The following is a 26,645-nucleotide window of genomic DNA, read 5'->3' on the forward strand; positions in this document are numbered from 1 at the left end:
TATCTGTCTGAAGAAACGCAAAATTTACACATGCACTCCTGACAATTCAAACAATGTATATCTAAAGTTATGAATTTGTACTATTACTGTAAGCAGAAAAAAAATGTGGTGCATTACTTTCTGGTTGAACCTTGTGTCTTTGGACAATACTGGCTCCTTTGGCCAATAAAAGGAGATAAGCACTATGCCCTAGAATTCGATATGACTGACAGGATAACCTTTACTTTTGTCTTACATGATAAGTTCTATACTTAGCAAGAGCTGGGGTGGCGCAGCAGGTAGAGTGCTGTACTGCAGGCCACTGAAGCTGACTGTAGATATGCAGGTCAGCAGTTCAAATCTCATCACTGGTTCGAGGTTGACTCAGCCTTTCATCCTTCCAAGGTGGGTAAAATGAGTACACGGATTGTAGGGGCAATATGCTGGCTCTGTTAAAAAGTGCTATTGCTAACATGTTGTAAGCTGCCCTGAGGCTAAGGAGAAGGGCGGCATTAAAAAATCAAATAAATAAATAAAAATAAGATAGAACCAATAGGAAACGTAGCTCAGGAATGGGGATTGAGCCTTTTATGGTGGATTTAGGTTCTCCCAAGAAGCAGATGATCATTTTCAGGTCCTTCTGCTATCTTTTATTTTTCAAGTTTTGCAGTAATGAGAATACTATGCTACTACACCTGGTGTGCCAGCTATGATCACTCCATTAGGCCATATTAATAATTTCCCTAACTTTCATCACTCATGTGTTCTCTATATGAATCTAAATTATGTAAAGAGAACACAGTTAAACAAATGAGTTGAAAATTTTACACGTTTACAATCCAGAATTACATGGTTTTGTGTGGCATATGTATGTGAACCTTTGCTTTCAATAAGAATGTCCCATTCCCTTTACTGGCATTAATAGTTGACAATAAATTTTAATAGTTGTTCATCATATCCATGAAATGTGGTTCGTATTATTTGATCATCGGTTGTATTGTAGCCATTACTTTTTTCTGCTGTACCATGAAGATGAAACTATGATATGTGTGCCAGAGGTTGCGCACAGAGCCTTCTCTGTGGGCATGTGCACCATCACCAGCTGCTCTTCTGATTTTTGCTATGTGCATGTGCACTGGCCAGCTGATCTTCACATGTTCCAGAGCCCCAGAACCCTGTAGTTCATTTGGTCTTCAGGCTTCAGGAGCTCTGGCACACAACAAGATCAGTTCGCCAGCAAGCATGAGGATACCAGAAATTTATTTATTTATTTTATTAGAGTTTAAAGGGGCCCTGCAGGTTATCAAGTCCAACCCTCCCCTCCCCAGCCAGATGGCAGTCCATTCTCCTCTTGAAATTGTTGAGAGTTGGGGTGTTCACAACCTCTGCTGGCAGGCCATTCCACTGGTTGATCGCTCTGACTGTCAGGAAGTTCTTCTTTATTTCCAGATTGAATCTTTCCTTGTTCAGCTTCCATCCATTTTTCCTTGTCTGACCCTGTGGTTCTCTGGAAAATAGTGTGACCTCCCTCCTCTCTGTGGCAATCCCTCAAGTACTTGTATACTGCTTTCATGTCCCCCATGGCCATTCTTTTCACTAGACTATCCATGCCCACTTCCAGCAACCTCTCTTCATATGTCTTGGTTTCTAGTCCCCTTGTTTGTTTGTTTGTTTGTTTGTTTGTTTGCTTGCTTGCTTGCTTGCTTGCTTGCTTGCTTGCTTGCTTGCTTGCTTGCTTGCTTGCTTGCTTGCTTGTTTATTTGTTTATTTATTTATTTATTTATTTTTTGGATTTGTATGCCGCCCCTCTCCGAAGACTCGGGGCGGCTCACAACACATGGAACAAATCATAAATAATCTTATCATTTTGGTTGCTGTTTTCTGTACCCTTTCCAGAGTTTCAATGTCTCTTTTGAAGTGTGGTGACCAGAACTGAATGCAATACTCCAGGTGTGGTTTCACCAGGGCATTGTAGAGTGGTATTAATACCTTCCTAGTCTTGGAATGTATCCCCCCTGGTGATGCAGCTTAAGATTGTGTTGGCTTTTTAAGCTGCTGCTGCACATTGCTGGCTCATATTTAATGGGTTATCCACCAAGACTCCAAGATCTCTTTCACAATCAGTACTACTAAGTGAGGTTCCTCCCAGTCTCTATGTGTGAGATGTGAAGATCAGTAGCCGGTGCATACATATGCTCCAGTCAGCTGGTCTTTGAGTTTCTGTGGCCCGTATCAGTTTGATTGGCAATATATAAACCAACAATGTAGGTTTAACTGTGCTAATGTATGTAGCTATAACTGTATGCTAATTCTGATTGGTTGATTATGTTGCAAGTTGCCATAAGAGGGAGCTAGAGATCATAGCTAACTCTCTCATAGCTCTCTTTCTCTAACATGCTCTCTCTGATAGGCTTTCAATGGTATTGATTGAATGTAATATTCTAATTTTCCATGGTGGGTGGAGCTAGCCTCGAAGACACTGCCCTTTAGCTAATCAGGACCAAGTCAGAAGTATAAAAGGACCCTCTACTGTCATACACACCCTTTTGACAAGGGATGACAATCATGCACACAACAAACATCTATTCAACAAAATATTTTATTTAGCAGATTATTTCCATGACTACTGCTGGTAAAGTTGAAAAACACTCAAGAAGTCATGTCTGTATGATTTCCTAACTTACTTTGATATCAGAAAAATATATCTAGTACACCATATGATTATATTATTTAGAAATAGAGAAGTTGTTATTACCTATAGGGAAAAAGTATTCCAGGGAATGAACAATTGTAAAAGACTAGAAAACCCATCATTTCAGAAATATTTTCTTATCTAAAAACAGAAACAGAATTATCATGGGTGAGCAAAAAAAATGTGAGCATGGAAGCAACTTCTGAATTCCTGATGGCCTCCCTTTTGAATGTCCTCCTGGAAACAGATAGGGAACATCAAAAAGTCTCCCTTACTCCCTCCTTCCCTATCCACCCCTCTAATTCCTAATAGCTTCAACTTTTATTTTTATTGTGGAAATATTTCTGGGGAAAAGTCAATTAGAAAACTAGCAGGAAAATGCAAGTCCAAGGCCAAGACGCAGGATATGATGGCTGAAATACAAGGAGGGCAGGGAAATTATGAGATGTGGTGAGCATTAAAAATGGTTCATAGGAATATGGTATAGGTGTATAGGGGTACATAAAAATTGTGATATAGTTCAGGGAGGGGCCAGTGAGGAAGACTTGTTAGGGCTGCACAGGAGTTCATGGGAAATGGGAAATGGCTCACAGAGGCCACATGGTGGGCCAATGCAAGCTGTGACGGATATATTGGGGATATGGTGTAAGCCAAGAAAATAGTGTAAGGGACATTTCATTCCCATGGAAGTAGTAGGTTCTATTGCATAAAAATTGTATAGACAAGATGAAATCGATCATGATAGAAAGAAACCCAGTTGCTTCTACTAGGGAAAAATACATTTGACATTGCCTGAAAAAGAACTTTGTTGTTTTAAAATCTACTTTTTTTCCTAGTTAAGTGTGTCTTATTGTTCAGCTCAGGCAATACTAAAATAACAAAGCATTTGGGGAAGAAGATACAGCTCAGTAAACCACCACTGGAAGCTAATATGGAGAAGATCTCCACAGCCACTATATATTTTCCTTTGGCACTAAGATAAGTTGGAACAAAAGATATCCAAACACTGCAAAACAGCAACATGCTGAAGGTGATGAACTTGGCTTCATTAAAACTGTCTGGTAGATTTCTGCTTAGGAAAGCCACAGTGAAGCTGACAATTGCCAGAAAGCCCATAAATCCCAAGACACAATAAAACATGATAGCAGAACCTTCATTACATTCTAGTACAATTTCTTTTGCTACTGAGTGCATACTAAAATCTGGAAAAGGTGGATAAATTACAACCCATACAGTACAGATAGCTATTTGAATAAAGGAACATGAAACAACAATGGTAAGGCTCAGCCTCCCCCCTACCCATTTCATCATTCTAGATCCTGGCTTCGTAACCAGGAAAGCAAGTACTACAATTATTGTTTTGGCCAATATGCAAGAAACTGCCATGGAGAAGATGATGCCAAAAGCAATTTGTCGAAAAAGACATCTCCACTTGTCTGGTTGGCCAATGAACAAAAAAGAACATAGAAAGGAGAACAACAGTGTTAGTAAAAGGGTATAGGTAAGGTTTCGGTTGTTGGCCTTGACAATAGGAGTGTCTCTATATTTAAAGAAAATTCCAATAACTAAAGCTGTTAAAGAAGTGAAGAAAATGGCAACAGTGGTCAAACTGACTCCCAAGGGTTCTTTGTAAGACAAAAAGCTTATACTTTTTGGAATGCAGAAGTCTTGTTTATTGCTTGGATAATGATCTTCTGGACAATTAAAACACTCCTCCATGTCTGGAAAGGGGGGAAAGAAATGAAGTTTTTTCAGTGCAGGATTCAATAATTAATCTCAAATTAATGTTGTTCGTGTACATATATAAAATATTTAGAATATCTTTGGATGATGGGGGGAGCTCTCCCTTTGCAAAATGTCTTTTTGTCTAATGAACAGAGTATGTTCCCTCAATAAAGGAAGTAACCTATTCCAGTGTTTCACTGGCTGGAAGTTATAATTAGAATATTTTAAGAACAAGAATATTTTAAGAACAAGCTGCCCAGAATTCTTCAGGAGTTGAATGGCATATAAGTATGACAAAATAATAAATAAATAAATAAATAAATAAATAAATAAATAAATAAATGAATGAATGAATGAATGAATGAATGAATGAATGAATGAATAAATAAATAAATAAATGGATGGACAGACGGACGGACCGACCGACCGACCGACCGACCGACAAACAAACAAACAAACAAACAAACAAACAAACAAACAAACAAACGAATAAATAAAGTCAAATGCAAGTCAAATTTCTGAGTGTGAGTGTGCTGAATTTTCCCACAACTCTCTTGAAGTGTCTTACTACATATTACGATGTTATTCTTCTCACAAAAACACACCAATTAATTATTACATGAATTAATTATAAAAATTACATTAATTAATTAGCAAATCAATGTTTTGGGGTACACCAATAGTCCTTCCTTCCTTCTTTCCTTTCACTTTTGCCATATTTTCTTCCAAATTTCATATATATACATTGCATTTATATTCTGCCTTTTCAGGGAGACCACAAGAAACACTTAAAAGTTCCATTTGACTACATTATTTTATTTTTTGCATAATCTTAGAAGGCAAATTAATATCTGAATGGCTCAAAACGAAACAATGACTGAAAGAGATTTGACTTGCCATCTTGCTTCCAACCACCTCACTAAAATATTGCATTTACCCAAGAGCAAACAAACACATATTTAATTACTTTAGCCAGGGATATTTCTTTACTTTAGCCAGGGATATTTAATTCTTTAGTTAAAAAAAATATATTACCACTCTTGTTTGAAAATTTTCCTTTAGAACATGGAAAGCATTCATAACAACAAAATGTTTTCCCCTCAATTTTTGTCTTCCTATAACCTGAAGGACAATTGCGGTTGCATAGAGAAAGAGGACGTATCTGTTGGCAAAGTAGGCATTGTATTAGAACTTCATTAGAACTTCCATTTCATCTACAGTATTTAATTTAATTTAATTTATTAGATTTGTATGCCGCCCCTCTCCGGAGATTCCTTTTTAAAAACATCTAAAAACCCATTATTAAAACCATACAACACATACCATACATAAATAATATAAACCCAGGGACTAAGTTTCCCCATGCCTGATGACATAGGTGGGTCTTCAGTAATTTACGAAAGGCAAGGAGGGTGGGGGCGGTTCTGATCTCTGGGGGGAGTTTCTGAACACTCTTTAAAGGTAGCCCCATGTAGAGAGCGTTACAGTAGTCGAACCTCGAGGTGATGAGGGCATGAGTGACTGTGAGCAGAGACTCCCTGTAGGATCACAACTGGTGCACCAGACGAACCTGGGCAAACGCCCTCCTCACCACAGCCGAAAGATGGTGTTCTAATGTTAGCTGTGGGTTGAGGAGGATGCCCAAATTGCACGACCCTCTCTGAGGGAGTTAAAGATCCCCCCCCCAGGGAAATGGATGGACAGATGGGATTGTCTTGGGAGGCAAAACCCACAGCCACTCTGCTTGTCAGGGTTGAGTTTGAGCCTTTTGACATCCATCAAGACCCCAGCAGCCTCCAGGCACTGGCACCTCACTTCCACTGTTTCACCAAGTGGACATGGGGTGGAGATGTACAACTGGGTGTCATCTGCATATTGATGATACCTCACCCCATGTCCTTGGATGATCTCACCCAGTGGTTTCATGTAGATGTTAAAAAGTAGGGGGGAGAGGACCAACCCCTGAGGCAACCCACAAGGGAGCAACCTAGAGGTCGACTTGAAAGGTAGGAGGAGAACCACTGCAGAACAGTGCCTCCCACTCCCAACCCCTCCAGCTGGCGCAGAAGGATACCATGGTCAATGGTATAGAAAGCCGCTGAGAGGTCAAGAAGCACCAGGACAGAGGATAAACCCCTCTCCCGGGCCCGCCAGAGATCATCCATCAGTGCGACCAAAGCAGTTTCCATGCTGTAGCCGGGCCTGAATCCTCACTGTTGAGGGCCTAGTATAACATTCTGGTATAAAATATTGTTAGTGAATGGGGTATTTTTGGAAATTATTAGGGTATTCTCTGTCTAATGACGGATTCTGAAATGAATATAAAGTACAGTATAAATGGCAGGCTGTCTATTTAGGATAACAATGCAATACTGTCCAAACAGGTAATTATACATAGACCTCCTTGGCTGACCAAGGTAGCTACATTTGTGCATCCCTGTTATCACCAAGAGATATGAATGACAGACTGGAGATTATCTGAATTCCCTTGCATTAGGTATTAAATGGGATGAGACTGTCATATTTTTTCTGAAATATGTCCTACCTGGTTAAACATATTGGGCCAGTTGATGTCATCTGCAGAAATAGTGAGAGCCGCTTCTGGTTGAGCCAAAGGATCAATCTTTCCAACTTTAAGTCTAATAAAGGACTGATTTGGGAATGTAACCCAGTTAATAATATCAAATCCAGAAATTAATTTCCCATTTTGATCAAAGGAGACCTTTTCCCCAACACTATTGTTAAACGAAACACTTCTCAAATAGTAGTAGAGCTAAACAGAAGCAAGAATTATTATATAAGATTATGTAATAATATATAATTATGTAACAATAGGATAACCAATTACAACTTTAAAAAAGCAAGCTATGATATCATAGATGCTGACCTCTCATCTCTTGATTGGCAAACATTATTCTCTGACTGTAATATTGCTGAAGTCTACTACAATATCTTTTTGCTCGAAATGCAAAAAGTCATAATGTCATATATACCATTAATTATCACCAAACCCAAGAAAAACAAACTACCCATAAAATAAGGAAGCTGTAATCCAAAAAAAGATCCCTTTTCCTGATGCTGCAATTCCTGTGGTCCTTGGATGAAGCTGATTAGATCCTTATCAGTCTGGTTTCAGGCCTGACTACAGCACTAAAACTATTTTGGTTAAACTGATGCATGATCTGTGGTGGGCCCAGAATAGAGGATATTCCTCTATGCTGGTGCTTCTTAACCTCCCAGCGGCTTTTGATACCATCGACCATGGTATCCTTTTGTGTCAATTGGAGGGGCTGGGAGTGGGAGGCACCATTTTTACAGTGAATTCTCCTCTTATCTGTCTGTTCAGTCGCAGTTGGTGTTAGTGGGGGGAGCAGAGATCGGCTCCTAGGCCCCTCCTTTGTGGGGTGCCTCAGGGATTGATTCTATCCCCCCTACTGTTTAACATCTATATGAAACCACTGAATGAGATCATCTGATGGCACAGGGTGAGTTTCCAGCAGTACACTGAAGATACTCAGCTGTACATTTCCGCCCCGTGTCCATTCATGAAAGCAGTGGAAGTGATGTGCCAATATCTGGAGGCTGTGAGGGTCTGGATGCCTCAAGATCATCTGACAAGACAGAATGGTTGTGGGATCTGTCTCCCAAGGACTATTCCATCTGTCCATCCATTACTCTGTGAGGGGAGATCTTGACCCCCTTAGAGCAGGTCCACATCTTGGGAGTCCTCCTGGACCCACAGCTGAGGCTAGAGCAACATTTCTCAGCTGTGGCTAGGGGAACTTTTGCACAGGTTTGTCTAATGCACCAATTGTGCCTATTTGGATAGGGTGCCCTTATCACCTCAAGGCTTTATTACTGCAATGAGCTCTACTTGGGACTACCGTTATAGAATGTTTGGAGATTTCTTAATTCTGGAATTAGTCCAAAACATAGCCATCAAGCCGTTATGGGTATACCCAGATAACACCCATATAATTCCATCACTCCGCGAGCTGCATTGGCTTCTGATTGGTCTCCGAATGCAATTTAATTTGGTTATCAACTATAAAGCCCTATATGGCTTAGGATCATTTATTTACAACAACAACAACAACAACAACAACAACAATAATAATAACAACAACAACAACAATAATAACAATTATTATTATTATTATTATTATTATTATTATTATTATTATTATTATTATTACATTAGATTTGTATACCAGCCCTCTCCGAGGACTCTTTTTTATGAGTTCATCCTGCCTCATATCTCCCAGTGACCATTCAGATCACACAGATTTGGGTCCCGTTGGCTGAGCAATGCTGGCTGACAGGACTGCAGGGAAGAACCTTCTCTGCTGTGGCTCTGGTCCTTTGGAACTAACTCCCCCAAAGATTAGCACCACTCCCAACCTTCTGGCCTTCTGAAAGTCTTTAAAAACATGGCTGTGCTGGTAGACCTGGGGCCGTTGAGCGATAACATTGTATTCTGACCAGCAGTACGAATGATAGATGGTTGTATGTCTTTTGTATTGGGGTTTTAACTTTTGTATTTTATTGTATTTTATATGCCATTCTGGGATTTTTAATTTCTGTATTTGATTTTATTATGGAACGCTGCCATGAGTCCATCAGCAGATGCTTATAAATGAATAAACGAATAATTAAACAAGCAAACAAACAAACAAACAAATAAATAAATATATTTCTATCTTGCTTTTAAAAGAAATTTCAGAAATCTTTCTCTATGTCTAATGACAGGGGGAAAATCTATTTAGCTTGCTATAAAAGTTCTTTTCTTTTGGATATGTAGTTGATGGGAAAGTTCTCTGAGCTCCCTGACTGCCTATGTGATGTTACATGCAAACCAACAGAATAATATACAATGATGCTTGCACACTTTTTTACAATCCTTGAATTGTTATCGTTTTAAACACCAGAATACAAGCCATGTTATCTAAATCATTGAGACAAAGTTTCTGAATGTAATTGAGAGTTAGGTATTTCATATTCCAGCTATGCTAATTCCCCTGCATTAGTGAGCTGAGTCTCTTACCTGCCATACTTGATTCTGAAGAAACTTTCTTCCATTGCTGATATTTGTTCTGTGTCTGAATTGAGATGAATGTATGGATTGGAGAGCATACGCTATATTATAAACAGCATTATAAATGTTGTAGCTCTGGCTAGTCATACTCATTTCAAAAACAGATGCAGGAAGATCTTCCATCTTCTCATTCCCAGTGCACCTATTTCTGTTTTTTTCATCTATGAAGGCTTTAGGTAAAACGCATTCAAATACATGTTCCCAGAAGACATTGATGAAACTGTCCTGGCCTTTGGAAGTTGGGTCTTGAGTCTGAACAAATTCCTTAAACCCTAACACTTCTTTTGAGGAAACTGCAAATGATAGAGCACCATGGATGAAATCAAGTCCCCAGTTGTTTTGAAAAGGAAGGGATGTAAACTCCATCTGGGCTGTCATAATCCATACTTTATCTTTGGTTTTCAAAGACATTTCAAATGTTGAAACATAGGGAACCATTCTCAAAAATATCATGATCTGATTTTCTCCGTATATGATGACAACATTGGCAGTACCCTTCATGATATTTTTGTATGTTTTAAGCCAATCATCTATCATTACGCTTATATCATCAGAAAAAGATTCTTTGGGCAGTTCTTCTATGAAATCAAAGCAAATACCTTTCTGGGAAAACAAGATAAATGCATTATGTACAAACCTTTCACCACTGTGACTTTCAAAAAAAACTAGACCAATCCATATCCATTTGAAATGCAGTAGCAACTGGAGAATCCCCATAGTTTGATCGTCATCATCTGGAAACATTTGGTGAAAAAAATCAGCCTGGTTATAGTTATTCATCACTGGAGCAGAGCCATAGCTGATCTGAAGGACATTTAAAAAAAAACGGAGCTTAGAGGATGAAGCCCAAAATCTTGATATTGTTTTTTCATTCTCTATAAAAATTTATTTATTTATTTATTTATTTATTCATTCATTCATTCATTCATTCATTCATTCATTCATTCATTCATTCATTCATTTATTTACAATCATGAGAATAAATACCAACAATATAACAAAAAGAACAATAAATACAAAAGCAGTATAAAATACATTCTGCCCCTAAAAAGGCATGCACACACTCACTCATTCATGGTCCTGATGGCTTTTCTGAAGACTGGCAGGGTGGGGATAATCCGAATCTCCGGAGGCAGTTAGTTCCAAAGCAGCAGAGCTACCATGGAGAAGAAGGTCCTTCCCTGAGGCCCTGGCAGCTGACATAGTTTGGCAGACAGGACCTGGAGAAGTCCGACTCTGTGGGCCCTTATGGGTCATAGGGAAGTAGGAGATGGTTCTGTAAATAGTCTGGTCCTAAGACATGTAGGTCTTTAAAGGTGATAACCAGCACCTTGAATTGTGTTTGGAAGCCAACTGGAAACCAATGCAGTCTGCGGAGAGTTGGAGTAATATGGGTATATCTCTGTACACCTATGATGGTTTGCATGGCTGCATTTTGAAGTTTCCAACTGCTTTTCAAGGGTAGCCCCATGTAGAGTGAATTACAATAATCAAGATGTGAGATGATGAGGACATGAGTGACTGTACCAAAAGCCTCCTGGTCTAGGTAGGGCTGCAACTGGTGCACAAGATGGACTTGTGCAAGGCAAGCAGCGAAGAAAAGGATTGCTAAGCGAGCTAAAGGGGGTTGCCATAGACCCCTGAGGCAGCTGCAGCTAAGCTTCTTGGCCATTGGTTGAATGGAGGCAAGAGGATGACATTAGTTTGGCATCGAAGCTAACAGCATGGATATGAAAGCAGATTGGAGTCATCTGGGTGAGATGACTACATTTTTAAATAAACAGCAGTGAACTAAACCTTTTAAAATAGAATGGAAATAGCTTTTTCTTCTATTAAAGTGGATCATAATTAAAAGAATTGGAGAAAGAAAGGGGGGAGAGAAAGTTTTTTCACTTTCACTTCCAGAAATTAAGCCGTGAGAAGAGCGTTTTAATATAAAGCTAGTAAATTGGAGTACTTTATGAAAATTGCTGTGTTTATTGGATATTAAACCTTAATAATTGGACTATATATTTTTTTGCATTTTACTATTTTTGGAAGACTTATACAGTAGTTGATATTTTTGATTTTAGACTGTTGCAATGGTTACAATTGAAGAATGTTGTGACATCTAGAATCAATTTTGGTCATTCTTTTTTATTATTACTTTGGCTACATTTAGCTAGTGTATTTTTTCTTCTTGAAATATTGTTGCGGACTACATGAGCTTTGTTCTTTTCATACCTCTTTTGTTTTGGAACAGTAAATTGCTTTCAGATTTAAAATTAAAAAGAGCAGTTGTTTGGTTTTCTTTTATTTTCTTTTTTAAAAGGTGCTCTTAGCTTTGTCTTTGTCTCTAATAATTATTTGCCAGTGCATAACATCTGTTGTTTTTTATTTATGCTGGTAGTTATAAAGTCATATTTTGCAAGGTTGTTTTTGCCAATGTTTTTCTTATTCTCTTTTTAATTTTGATTTTGATTTGAATCGTCGGATTAGGGCAACAACAGCCCAAAGATCTGAATGCTGAGTTTGTAGTTTGTAATTTGCATTTTATTTTTAATATTTTTAATATTTTTACTTTTTACTTTTTCTTTTCTCTTTTTCTTTGCTCTCTCACTTTTCTTTTTTTAATGCTTTTTACCCCTCTGATGGATTAGGGCTAGAAGAGCATGAAGATTGAAGAGTTTTAAGGTCTTTTTTTCTCCTTCCCTATTCTTTTTCACTTTTTGGACTTTTCTTTTTGATTTGAATTTATTTTTTATAAACATTGGATTAGATTAGATTAGATTAGATTTATTGGATTTATATGCCGCCCCTCTCCGCAAACTCGGGGCGGCTCACAACAATAATAAAAACAGTACATAATAACAAATCCAATGCCCACCAATCTAATTACAGTTTAAAATTAATAAATTCATAAAACAATCCCAATGTATGTAAAAACAGACACACAGTCAATCAATCAACGGAAAAACAACATGGGCAAGGGGGAGATGTTTAGTTCCCCCATGCCTGACGGCAGAGGTGGGTCTTAAGGAGTTTACGAAAGGCAGGGAGGGTGGGGGCAATCCTAATCTCAGGGGGGAGCTGGTTCCAGAGGGTTGGGGCCCCCACAGAGAAGGCTCTTCCCCTGGGGCCCACCAGACGGCATTGTTTGGTTGACGGGACCCGGAGAAGGCTGACTCTGTGGGACCTAACCGGTCGCTGGGATTCGTGCGGCAGGAGGCAGTCCCGAAGATATTCTGGTCCGGTGCCATGAAGGGCTTTGTAGGTCATAACCAACACTTTGAATTGTGACCGGAAACTGATCGGCAACCAATGCAGACTGCGGAGTGTTGGAGTGATATGGGCATACTTAGAGACGCCCATAATTGCTCTCGCAGCTGCATTCTGCATGATCTGAAGTTTCCAAACACTTTTCAAAGGTAGCCCCATGTAGAGAGCGTTACAGTAGTCGAGCCTCGAGGTGATGAGGGCATGAGTGACTGTGAGCAATGACTCCCGGTCAAAATAGGGCCGCAACTGGCGCACCAGGCGAACCTGGGCAAACGCCCCCCTCGCCACAGCTGAAAGGTGTTTCTCTAATGTGAGCTGTGGATCGAGGAGGACGCCCAAGTTGTGGACCCTCTCTGAGGGGGTCAATAATTTCCCCCCCCAGGGTAATGGACGGACAGATCGAATTGTCCTTGGGAGGCAAAACCCACAGCCACTCCGTCTTGTCTGGGTTGAGTTTGAGTTTGTTGACACCCATCCAGGCCCCAACAGCCTCCAGGCACCGGCACATCACTTCCACTGCTTCGTTGACTGGACATGGGGTGGAGATGTACAACTGGGTATCATCGGCATATTGATGATACCTCACCCCATGCCCTTGGATGATCTCACCCAGCGGTTTCATGTAGATATTAAATAGCAGGGGGGAGAGGACCGACCCCTGAGGCACCCCACAAGGGAGAAACCTAGAGGTCGACCTCTGACCCCTCACTAACACCGACTGCGACCGACCGGAGAGGTAGGAGGAGAACCACTGAAGAACAGTGCCTCCCACTCCCAACCCCTCCAACCGGCGCAGGATTAGGGCACAGAAGAGCGTGAAGATATATCTAAATACCTGTCTTTGGATTACAGTTTCTGTTTGATTTCCTATAATAATTTAATTTAATTTAATTTAATTTATTCTACTAATATGCCACCCAATCCCGTAGGACTCAGGATGGCTAATAATTGGATTAGGGCAAAGAAGAGCCTGAAGTACATTGAACTTTACACCTGTATTTTGATTATAAATATTTGACAATATGGCAACAAGAAATATATCATCATATATGCCAGCAGCATCTACACTATTGTCTCAGGCTTCAAACCAGAAAATAGTGGATACAACAATGCAGAGGGATAAAACTAATACAGAAATGAGACAAATGAAGTTCCAAGTGAAAATTGTAGATAGACTTGAAAGACTTGAAAGAAATAAAACAATTGCTGGAAAAAGAATGAACAATGTCTATAGAAAGCAGAAGAAGGATTTCAGGACAACAGAGAAAAGATAAAAGAGGTGGATGTAAATGGATAAAAGGCAATAGAGAATAAGTATAATTTCAGATATGGATCATTCAGAATATTATCTAAGATTCCAGAATGTGGTGGAAGGAAAAGAAGAAATCTTGGCAGAAAAGATGGCAGAGATATTAGTAGACATGATGGGAGAGGGGAAAGAAAAAGTACTTAACAACATTGATGAAATTTACAGAGTAAATATCAGATATGAAATGAAAAACAAATTACCACATGAAGTTGTACAAATTACCATGTGAAGTTGAACAAATTACACACATCAGATTTACAAAGAAGATATGAAAAAATGAATTGTTATTGAAGTTGAGAAATACAGCTCTTAAATATAGAGAAAAAGAGATTGTTGTATTGGAGAAATCCCAAGGAAAGTTAGAGATTTGAGGAGAGATTATAAATTTTTGAACAAAAATTTGATTAATAGAGGTATCAGCTTTAGATGGCTGGTAGAAGAAGGAATTATGGTGGTATGGCATGACAGAGGATGATTTTGGACACACTTGATAGAGCAGAGGCCTTCCACTTTGAACATTTTGAATGCCATGAAGAGAGAGAAAGACAGAGAGAAAGGGAGTGGAAATAACCAAGAATAAATAAGGCAGAGATACAAACAACACAGCAATAATTAAGTCAACAAGAAGAAGAAATTAAAGACAAGGAACTAGAAGGAGCAACAGGTTTGTTCATCAGGTAATTTATTTTGTTTCCAATTCTGTGCTACTGGGCTAATAGCTGCAGTTAATACATGCAGTATTAAATAGTAATGATTTTCTTCCATTTTTTGATGTATTATTCCTAATAAAAATGTTTCAGGTTTTTTATTTATTTTCAATTTAATCATTTCCATTAGCCATTTTTGTGTTTTATTCCATAATTTTTGGATATGTGGACATGTCCACCATATATGAAAATAAGTTCCTGATTTTTCTTTGCATCTCCAGCAGTGTGGTTTGAGTTTAGGGTACATTTGTGCCAATCTTGCTGGTGCAAGATGCCACTTAAAATACATTTTATATAGGTTTTCCCAATATGCTACTGATTTGGTCAATTTGTAATTTTTATGCCATATTATATCCCTTTTGTCCAAATTTACATTGTATCCAAAATTTTGATTCCATACTTTAGAGATTTATCAACAGCATCCTGGAAAACAAGCAGCTTTATTTAATGTTCTTAGATGCACAGAAAACCTTTGACAATGTTAACTGACAATTTTTGATACAACAACTTCAGAGCATGGGTTTTAGGGAAAGTTTTATTGATTTACAAATATCACTAATGGGTAGAATAGCTTTGATCAAAATGAATATATTACCTCGGTTGTTATTTCTATTTTCACCAATCCCTATAAAAATAGCTAAAATATATTTTAAAGAAATTAATACAATGATCTCAAAATTTGTGTGGCAGAGGAAAAGACCGAGAATGAGTATAAAACTACTTCAAAATGCTAGAATTAGAGGTGGGTTTGGAATGCAAAATTGAGAGATTTATTGTCAAGCAGCAGTTCTGACATGGTTGAGAGAATGGATTGTCTTAAGAAATAAAAGACTTTTGACCTTAGAAGGGCACGAAGTGCAGATAAGATATGCACATATTTATATTGTATGGAGAAATAAGATACATAGTTATTTCCAGAGACCTTTTATTAGAAATTAATTATACTTAGTGTGGGAAAAAAAATAAAAGGGAAATTCTATACAAGTGTACCTTGCTGGATATCAATAATAGAAGCATTGATGCATCCAAACCTTGTGGATTGGCAGAATATATTGAGATACAAAAACATTTTGACTGAGGAAGAGAACTTAAAATCAAGCCAGGAATTAGAAGAACAAGGAATTATTTTGGACTGGTATACAATATTACAAATTAAGGCAAGATATGAAACAGACAATAAGGCAGATAATATCATGGGGCTACCTTTGAAAAGTGTTCAGAAACTTCAGATCATGCAGAATGTGGCTGCGAGAGCAATCATGGGCCTCCCTAGGTATGCCCATGTCTCATCAATAATCCGCGGCCTGCACTGACTGCCGATCAGTTTCCAGTCACAATTCAAAGTGTTGGTTATGACCTATAAAGCCCTAATGGCATCGGACCAGAATACCTGCAGGAGCATCTTCTGCCACACAAATCCCAGTGGCTGATTTGATCCCAGAGAGTGGGCCTTCTCCGGGTCCTGTTGACTAAGCAATGTCATCTGGTGGGGCCCAGGGTGAGAGCCTTCTCTGTGTGGGTCCTAGCCCTCTGGAACCAACTCCCCCCAGAGATCAGAACTGCCCCCACCCTCCTTGCCTTTCGTAAGTTGTTGAAAACTCACCTTTGTCACCAGGCATGGGGAAATTGATACCTCCCCTAACTACCGTTTTATGTATGGTTTGATTGGGTTGTGTGAGTATTTTATTAATAAGGGTTTTTAAATTGTGTTTTTAAATATTGGATTTGTACATTATTATTATTATGATTGTTGTTGTTGTAAGCCACTCTGAGTTCTCAGAGAGGGGCGGCATACAAATCTAATAAATTATTATTATTATTATTATTATTATTATTATTATTATTATTATTATTAATATTAATAATAATTAATTTTTTTGAAAAAGATTGAATTGGATGTTATTTTGCTGAGTATAGATGATGATATACTGACAGCAGCAAGAATCACCTTTGCACAGAAGTGGAAAGGATCTAAGATTACATCAGACGAAGATGTTCTCGAAAAAATTGTATTGTGCGGAGATGAGTAGAATGACAATGACACTTAAGGACAGATAGGACTCTGAGTATTACAAGGTTTGGATGAAGTGCTTTGAATGGATAGAAAGTGAGTTTAGTTAGGATTGGGATTAAGATAAAAACAGCAAGAAAGAGAAGAGAAAAGAAATATATTAACCCAGATGACAAAATTAGAATTATAAGGTTGTTAATTAATACTAATATTAAAATATATACCAAAATAAAGAATAATAATAACAAATATGTTTAAGAAAACTTAAAAATAAGAAAAATAATAAGGGAATAGATTAAAAATACTATATTGATAGTCTGCCAAATGAAAAGGGTTTTTTTTTTGCTGGAAGTAGGAATGCCAAAGAAAAGATTAAAGAGAGGAAGTACTTTTTTGGAGAAGGTTAAACGAAGAGAGGTGAGAGGAAAAGGGATGGTTGGAGAGAGAGGAAGGAAGGTAGGTGGGAGAGATGGAGAATGTAAGAGGGAAGTGAGGAAATGAATTTTAAATGAAGACTATTGACTTATTAAATAAGAAAAAGATCTAAATAAGGATACAGAAAAGGAAAATATGGACTAAGGTACTATTTGTAATATGTATGTTAGGTATATGCATTGCCATTTGTATGGATATGTGTTAAAAAGAAAAATTAAAGAGGCAAAAAAAGACAAAAGCCCCCTTAGCCACAGCTGAGAAATATTGATCTAGCCTTAGCTGTGGATCTCGGAGGACCCCCTAGTTGCAAACCCTATCTGAGGGGGTTATTTCTTCCCTCCACATGACCAAAGATGGACAGATGGTAGAGTCCTTGGGAGACAAAACCCTAGTCTTGTCTGGGTTGAGCTTGAGCCTGTTGATTCCCACGAATTAATGCTGGGTTGGCATGCCTTCGCATAGTATGAGAAATATAAAGTACATAAATACTTTAAAAACCACATAATCAGAAATTCCTTACAACAACTTTGGCTAGAAATAAAGAAAGATCATGTTTGTTTGTTTATTTATTTATTTGTTATTTATTTATTTATTTATTTATTTAATTTATTTATTTGTCTAATACACAATACATATTGAAGAGAATAGACATGTAGTAATATATATAAAGAAAAGGATAGAAGAAAACATATAAAAATAGAGAAGATATATGAAAGGAAGAAAAGATATATGAGATAAATGTGAGACAATTGTTTCAACTGTCCCAGATTGGATTTCACCAATGGATGCAATAAGACATCCAAACATTAAAAAAAGCACTGAAGTATTAAGATATTAAGATCTTTTAGATTCCCAGTTAGAATTAAAAACCAGACAAGTTTTAAATTATGAGGGTAGGGAGATAGACTGGTGGATATACACTCAGATTCAAGCAAGATTTTCAGCTGATTTTCAGAAAGGGAAATCAAGTTTTGATAAAATAATTATGAAAAATCAAGAAAAAGTGATCAGGAAAATATATAAGTATATGATAAGATCCAAAATAGAAAGTAATATGGTAAAAGATACTATGATTAGTTGGTGCAGGAATTTTGGGCAGCCAATAGATATGGACAAATGGGAAAATTCATGGACATACAATTGGCAGATAACAAAGTCATACAGCATTTAAAGAAAACCAGATGAAAATGTTCCATAGATAGCACTTGCCACCCAACAGACTCGCCAAAATGTATCCGAATTTTCAACAAAATTGCTGGAAGTGCAAAAAGGTGATAGGCACGTATTATCACCAATGGTGGACCTGTCCTAAAGTCAAATACTATTGGAACTTAATCAAAAAGCGATTAAAAGAAATAGCACAAGAGGACATAGAAAAGATGCCAGAATTCTTTTTATTAGGAATTCCTACTCAGAAGTAGAAAAAAGAAATCCAATACAGTGATCCCCCGGGTATTGCGATCCCGATCATTGCGAAACGGCTATATGGCGATTTTGCAACCCGGAAGTAAAAACACCATCTGCGCATGAGCGCCATTTTTTCTATGGGCACGCATGCGTAGATGGCGCCGGGCAGATCAGCTGCTGGGCGGCTTCCCTAGGTCTTCCCCCTCTTGCTGGCAGGAGGGCGAGCGGTGGGCATCAGCGAGGAGTTTCCCCACCACCCACGCAAACTCCTTGCTGCCGCCCGCCTGCCCTTCGCCTGCCCACGCCGTTCATTCTCGCCACTTCCCAGCTGAGTCCTGAAGCGAATTGGCTTCAGGACTCAGCTGGGAAGCGGCGCGAGTGAGGGACGCGAGTGAACGGCTTGTCCGCCGCCTGCCTGCCCGCGCGCCCGCCTGCCCTTCGCCCGCCCACACCGTTCATTCTCGCCGCTTCCCAGCTGAGTCCTGAAGCGAATTGGCTTCAGGACTCAGCTGGGAAGTGGCGCGAGCGAACGGTGTGGGCGGGCGAAGGGCGGGCGAGCGGCAGCGAGGAGTTTGCGTGGGCGGTGGGGAAACCCCAATCTTCGGCTCCTCGCTGCTGTGGAAGTAAAAACACCATCTGCGCATGCGCAGATGGTGTTTTTACTTCCGCAGCGCTACTTCGCGAAAAACCGGTCATTGCGAGGGGTCCTGGAACGGAACCCTCGCAATGATCGGGGGATCACTGTATTTACTAATACATATTTTAACGGCTGCCAGGGTCGCCTATGCTCAAAGATGGAAAGATTCCGAAATTCCAAAAGAAGAAGAAATAATAAATAAAATTACTGATTGTGCTGAAATGGACATGATGACAAGGCAGTTAAAGGGAGAAGAAGAATCTGATTATTACAAAATTTGGTACAAGTTCTATGAATGGCTGGATAAAAGAATGCTATTGTAAATAATTGTAAATCTATACTAGATGGTACAAAACTATGCAAATTTTTGTAAATAGTAATTAGTGATAGTTTATACTTTTTTGTTCCTTTCACTATCTCTTTGTATTACCTTTTCTTAATATGATCTATAAGACTTGTATTTAAACTTCTTAGACTTCTGAAAAGTATGGAGCAGCTTGGGCTCCTTTTTTATGTTATGTGCTTTTGTATGTGCCCTTGTCTTGTCTTGAAATTAAAAATCAATTTAATTTTTTTTTAAAAAAAGAAAACATTCATGTTCTTAGTGGCCAGATCAAGATGGCATCAAATTTATCAATGGCCCCTGCTGGCAAAGCCAGGTCTTCAAGGCCTTTTGGAAGGCCAGTAAGGTGGGGGCAACATGGACCTCAGGGGGCAGCTGCTTCTATAGAGCCAGAGCTGGTAGAGAGAAGGCCCTCCCCTGCAGCCCCACCAACCAACACTGTCTGGCCAATGGGACACAAAGAAGGCCAAGTCTATTTATTGGTCCCTGGGAGCTGTGTGGCAGGAGGCAGTCCTGGAGATAGTCTGGCCCTAAACTATGTAGGACTTTATAGGTGATAAGCAACCCCCTCACTATAATCAGTGCAGCTTGTGGGGTCCAATTGCAAACACTTATTCACATATAATTTAACAGAGTTTTCTAACTTATGGAAACATTATTTCTCTTATTTTCTCCGAATATAGCAATAGCACTTAGACTTATATACCACTTCATAGTGCTTTACAGCTCTATCTAAGTGGTTTAAAGGGTTAGCATATTGTCCCAAACAATTTGGCTCCACATTTTGCCCACCTGGGAAGGGTGGAAGGCTGATTCAATCTTTAGCCTGGTGAGATATGAACTGCCAAATTGCTATCAGCCAGCAGTCAGCAGAAGCAGCCTGCAGTACTACACTCTAACCATTATGGCTCATATGCTTACATTTGCAAAGAGCAAATACGGCTAAGAAAGATTATTGGACGAGTACAAAGCACAACTTTCCTTCAAACTTAAGTATCACATAAAAATATTATTTAATATTTAAGATCTCTTTTATGACATAATTTCTCAGTTTTCTGATGTCATAACACTATGTCTCAAAGACCTAAAAATCAATTTCACAGGATGAAATAATTAATTCTACATTTTAAATACTAAGATCCTATACTGGCAATATCATATTGTTCTATTCCTTTGCTCAGCTAAAATATTAGCAGCTCATATCAAATGATTAAATACAATTTTTGTCTTTGGCATTGGCTTTCTTCAAGAAGTAGCATATGTCATGAGAATTTAATAAACTTTTATTTAATTATTTTAATTAATTATATGTGTAATTATTTAATTATTTAATTTAATAAGCTGCACACCAGAACAACTAGACACAAGAGCAGGTTTTTCCCAAATGCCATCACTCAAATCATTCCCAATCATTCTCAACACTGTCAAACTATTTACTTTGTCTGCACTACTATTAATCATCTCATCGTTCCCATCACCCATTTCTTATGATTGCATGACTGTAACTTGTTGTTTAGTATCTTAACAATTTATATTGACTTTTAACTAATGCAATTTGATTTCTTATTTATACCTTATGATTAGTGAAGGGCTACCAAACTTTTTACTACCATACTGTGGGCATGGCTTATGCAGGACACCCTGCATTTTCTTTCAACTTTTTTCAGTGCAAATTGGGTGCTCTGGGGTGGTGCTCCATTTTTGCTACCCCACTGTGTCCCCCACCATCCTGGCAGTAGCGCACCTCTGCTTATGATTATCATTAAGTGAAGTACACTGAAAGCATATGCACCAAGACAAATTCGTTGTATGTCCAATCACACTTGGCCAATAAACTATTCTATTCTATTCTATTCTATTCTCACTTTCTATATGCTGTTCTGTTCGGGTCGTATGTGACCCGAAGCCAAGTTTGAGTCCCTGTAAAAATTTTCCCCTGCATATCTGAAACTTGAAATTTCATGACTGCTCATCATTTCAGGGGTTCTCTCTATGAGAATTTTTTTTGGGGGGTGGGGGGCTTAGTTTTTGCTGGGCAAAAAAAGTTACAAATCTTCTATTCCCGGGTCACCCTGACCCGGACCGAAAACTCTTCATTTGCAGTGCTTATGTTTGGTCTTTTTGAAAGCTTTTTTCACTTGGAAAGTAGTCTGAACATTTCTGCACACAATGATATGAAAATTGAAATGAAAAAAGTAATTCTTATTGGTTTATTTTGCTGATATAATGCACGCCCCCCCCCCGTTTTTGTGAAAGTTTTTTCAATTTATGGATAGTTTTGCTTGCAAAATGCATTCTATTTTACTGGAGTTGGTGTGGGATTTGTAGCTTGAACATTTATGAATATAAGAAAAATATAAAGGAACTGAAAAAAATGATTCTTACTGGTTTTTTAACATCAGAAATAAGCCCACCCCCCTCAGCTGCTTGCAACCATTTTCACTTTTTATTTTTTTATGCTCCAAATCCGAAATATTCTTTAAAATCTTAGGCATTAATTTACTCAATTTAACAATGCTGATCATCAAAAAATATTTTTGGGGCGGTGGCTAATTGTTTTCTGGGCAAAAAAAATTCATCACTTCGAGTCTGTTTCTGTTCGTATGTGACCAGGCCAAAAATAATTTTTTTAGGTACTTGAATTTGATCTTTTTGAAAACTTTTTCAACTGGAAAACTAGTTTGAACATTTATGAACATAATGATATGAAAATTGAACTGGAAAAATTGAGACTTATATTTTTATTTTGATCAAGAAGCCCCTACCCCCATCCTTTCTGAATTTCGTGTCAATTTCTATTTTTAAGGCTACAAATCCCTAAGGAATTTTCCCCCAAAAGATTTGATATACTAAATTGAACATTTCTGAATATAAGAAAAATATAAATGAACTGGAAAAAATGGTTCTTATTGGTTTATTTTTGCCACAAAAGGGCCACCCCCCCCCGGCCTTGCTGTGTGCCATTATTGTCACTTTTTATACATATTTGGCTAGAAATATTTGGAATATCCTTTTGAAAATCAACCACATTGTAGCCAGATAACTAATTTTATGAAAGAAATCAATTTTACTAAAAAAAAGTATGTAAGTTTGAAATTAACAGCATAATTTTTATATAAATTGAAATAATTGAGGCATACTTTATGTGCAAAATAAACCAATATGCATCAATTTTTCCAGTTCAATTTTCATATCATTATGTTCAGAAATGTTCAAGCTACCAATCCCACACCAACTTTAGTAAACTAGAATGTATTTTGCTAGCAAAACTATCCATAAAGTGAAGACTATTTAAAAAAATGGGGGGCATGCATTTCATCAACAAAATAAACCAATATGCATCAATTTTTCCAGTTCAATTTTCATATCATTATGTTCAGAAATGTTCAAGCTACCAATCCCACACCAACTTTAGTAAAATAGAATGCATTTTGCAGGCATAATTATCAATAAACCTAAAAAAATTCACAAAAACGGGGGGAGGCATATTTATGTGCAAAATAAACCAATAAGGATTAATTTCTTCAGTTCAATTTTCATATCATTGTGTGCAGAAATGTTCAGACTACTTTCCAAGTGAAAAAAGTATTCAAATTGACCAAACATAAGCACTGCAAATGAAGAGTTTTCGGTCCGGGTCAGGGTGACCCGCGAACAGAAGATTTTTAACTTTTTTTAAACAGAACAGCAGGGTTAAGGAATTTTTTTGCAATGAAGCTTTTTAAACAAATGTTCTGAATGGGTTAGCCCTGACATTAAAAATGCAATAAATAGCATGAATAGAATGGCAATATTAATTTCAAAATATAAGTAGGGAAAGGTGATTTTGAACAAGGACACCTATTCATTGTTGTCTTCTACTATTTAAAGAAACATATCTTTTCCGGGAAAAGAGGAATTTGATTTAAGGAGGTATTAACAAATGTTGTCTAGCTAATACCCATCATAGAGATCATAGGATATGATAAGAAAGGAAGGTTTGCCTCTTAAGGCTTCTTATTTAGCCTTAAGGACAACCTTTTATGTCATATTTTATGCAAATCACCCTGTCATATTCATTATCAAATAATGTAATGCTGCGTATCACCTTGAACAGGGTATGGTCAAATCAATAGAGGGAAAGACATCTATGGTGATTATAGTGAAAACCCTATAAAGAAAATAATCCACCTGATGATAGTGATTTGGTATGGCAGAATCTACATTGTCCAATAAATCGAGATGTAGTAATATCTGAGTCTCAGCTGGAGCAGAATAACCTTGCTAGAGGTTGTAGTTTGTTGCCAACCATCTGTCCAAAACAAAGTGTGTTACTAATGTTGGTCTTCTAAAACCATATGACCTAGCATCTATAAAATGTGATGTAAAGAACAACAAAAATGCATAGCTTATAGGACACCCAATTTATCTTGAGCAGCTCTTGCCAGGGGAATCTTACAAATATGCCACTGGTTTAATTAAGCTAAAGGATGCTTTCCTTATGAGAAAAGTCTTACCTGTGGGATTTTATAAATCCTCAAAATGTTGACTATGTGTTGACAGATGTGAGAGTTTGGTCCTGCAATTACAGCAACTGTACTATCATGGCTATCACATTTATAATTTGGGATGAATTTGTCCTTACTGGAGAGAAGCTTCATTGAAGCAAAATAAGTCCATCTTGCCATGAAATAGCTATTGAAAATTTGGATGCCTAGGGTGATGTTAGGTAAGAGAGAAGGCATTTCATTGATTTTGTTGACAGTGAAAGCCAAAGACAAGATATGTTGATAGTTCTGCAAGAATACCCTAGAAGAAGAATTAGACCCTTAGCCATAGTACAGTATATCTGATTTTTTTAAAAAAAGATTTTGTTTTTGGTATTTAAACATTTATGCTAGCAGTATTTATTTTATGTATTTATATCCTTGCTTTTATTTTTAATTTTTACAAATAACTCAAGGGGGTGAATATATCCAACACATCTGCCTCCTATTTTCCCTTAAACACCAACCCTATGAAGCGAGATGGTCTGAGAGAGAGAGAGAGTGACTAAGTTGGCTTTCATGGCTAAGACAGGTGAAAACTCACTAGAACATTGGAAAATAATGTGGTCTCCATGCAAACATTTGCATAAGGGCACTCATAAGAATCATGTGCAAGATCCTTATTGAGAAATAATGAGAGATTCTTAGTGAAATGAACAGTAATAAAAGCAAAAGCATTTTTTTTGCTTTTGATCGCACAAATTGCAGTGCTCTAAGCTGTCCCTACAGAGATCATTCCATTACATTTTTTTTAAAAGGAGGAATATTAAAACAAGCAACAAATATAGATCACTGAAACCAGCTACAGCTATACCCACATAACAGGATGGCATAGGGAATATTCCAACAGTCTTGATTCAGATAGAACAAATTCTTTACAATCAACTCTAACAAATCTTTTCATACTGATCAGTTTAACCTCAAGGGACTGGGGAAAAAAATACAAAATGAATTATTGTGTTGATAATCGTATTACAGATTATGCAGCCTTTCCTCTTAACACCTGTGATCCATTTGCAGTGTTTAAATGCCAACCAATATATTTGTCAGGAAAAAGCACATTAAATGACAATAGAGAAAAAAAACCTGGAACTATTTAACTTCTTTTTTTAAAAAAAATGCAGCAATAATCTGGTCTGTCTAAGATTTAATTAACTCTCTCTCTCTCTCTCTCTCCCTTCCCTATGTATGCATTCTGGACAGCCATATGATATTATGACAAATAACAACTTCATACATGGCATCCCCAACTGGATCCTCAGACCTAGGTCTTCTGTATGTTGGCATATCTGAAATCATGTAGATTTGAGAAATAATGCCCCCAATGATGAGATCTCCTGATTGATAATATTTATATTGAATAGGAAGAGGTTTGCTAACAATACAAATAGTTTCAGGGGTACAGGATACCCATTGGGGTAATAACAGCAACACTAGCATTGTGAATGATGCCATGACATGCCAACATCTACCGGGTGTTGTTCAGACACTGACACTGAAGCACCTGTGAGGATTGCTTTGCTGCCCAATAACCATCTGACTTCAAGCCATAACTGGATAATGCAGTTCTTCAGCTTCCTAGAACTGTAGGCATCTTTTGTCCCTGCTATGAATGAGGGACCACTCACATCCAAGTCTTATTTCATTGTTCTTTTTCCAGCCACTACGTCTTATTGAGGACTGAAGAAAAAGTAAAATTAATCATAGTCATTTTACTAATTACAGGGAAGGTAACCATCTGCGGTAGTTGAAGCTCCTTTGTAATAGTGCAGAAAAAAATGAATTGCATCCAGATTTAAAAATATTTATGTGTGAATTAAATTAATAGCATCATATCCATATCAAAGGGACTTTTCCTAGAATAATAGATACATATCCATTTCAGCACAACATTTGTTGTACACAAAAGACTGATTGATGTATCTCTTCAACTCCACTATCATTGTGTTGCCATGACAATTAATGTTTCAAGTTGTGGGCCTGCTACATCCTTGTATCAAGAAATAGAATATGGCAGATAAGTTGAATTGGGAATAAAGTTTGTCTGTCTTTCATGAGGGGAAGTCAGTACATATTGTTCATACACACTGTGTTTAGCCATGCATAAACAAGTCATCCTTCTTTTTCCAGAACAGTACCTGGGCAATGACTTGGTGGGTTGGATGAAGCTGTGCTCTAAATTTTTGTTTATGAAGCTCACTTTGTCTAGCTCTCAGGGCATTATGGAGTATAACTTCAGTTTTGACAACTTTGTTTCAGGGACAATTTCAGTGGCACAATCCATGTGTCAATGGAAAGGGAGTTTGTTCCACCCAGTCTTGGAAGACAACTGTGTCAGGTCATGGTACTCCCAGGCAATGTTCCCTCTAATTATTTTTTGGTGTGGGCAGAAAAGTATAGTGTCTGAGTGGCACATTTTCATGCCTGAGCACAAATGTCACCTAAGACAACTTGTTGCGTAATTATTTGGGGCTTGGTGCTGGGGCAGAATAAGGTCCCTTCCCACTATGTTATTCTGTTA

At 37.8% G+C, this 26,645-nt stretch overlaps 1 protein-coding gene across 1 annotated transcript; it reads right to left on the minus strand.

Moving 5' to 3' along the window:
- Positions 1–3,484: 3,484 nt before the first annotated feature.
- Positions 3,485–25,504, minus strand: LOC139154213 (vomeronasal type-2 receptor 26-like). Its single transcript, XM_070728643.1, has 6 exons — positions 25,362–25,504; positions 24,095–24,272; positions 9,441–10,295; positions 6,942–7,169; positions 5,432–5,558; positions 3,485–4,392 (listed from the first exon to the last, which is right to left on the minus strand). The coding sequence occupies exons 1-6, from the start codon at positions 25,421–25,423 to the stop codon at positions 3,485–3,487; spliced, it is 2,358 nt and encodes a 785-aa protein (XP_070584744.1). The 5' UTR covers positions 25,424–25,504.
- Between the last annotated feature and the right edge of the window lie 1,141 nt (positions 25,505–26,645).

Source organism: Erythrolamprus reginae, chromosome Z (assembly GCF_031021105.1).
Source record: "Erythrolamprus reginae isolate rEryReg1 chromosome Z, rEryReg1.hap1, whole genome shotgun sequence".
Taxonomy (NCBI): Eukaryota; Metazoa; Chordata; class Lepidosauria; order Squamata; family Dipsadidae; genus Erythrolamprus; species Erythrolamprus reginae.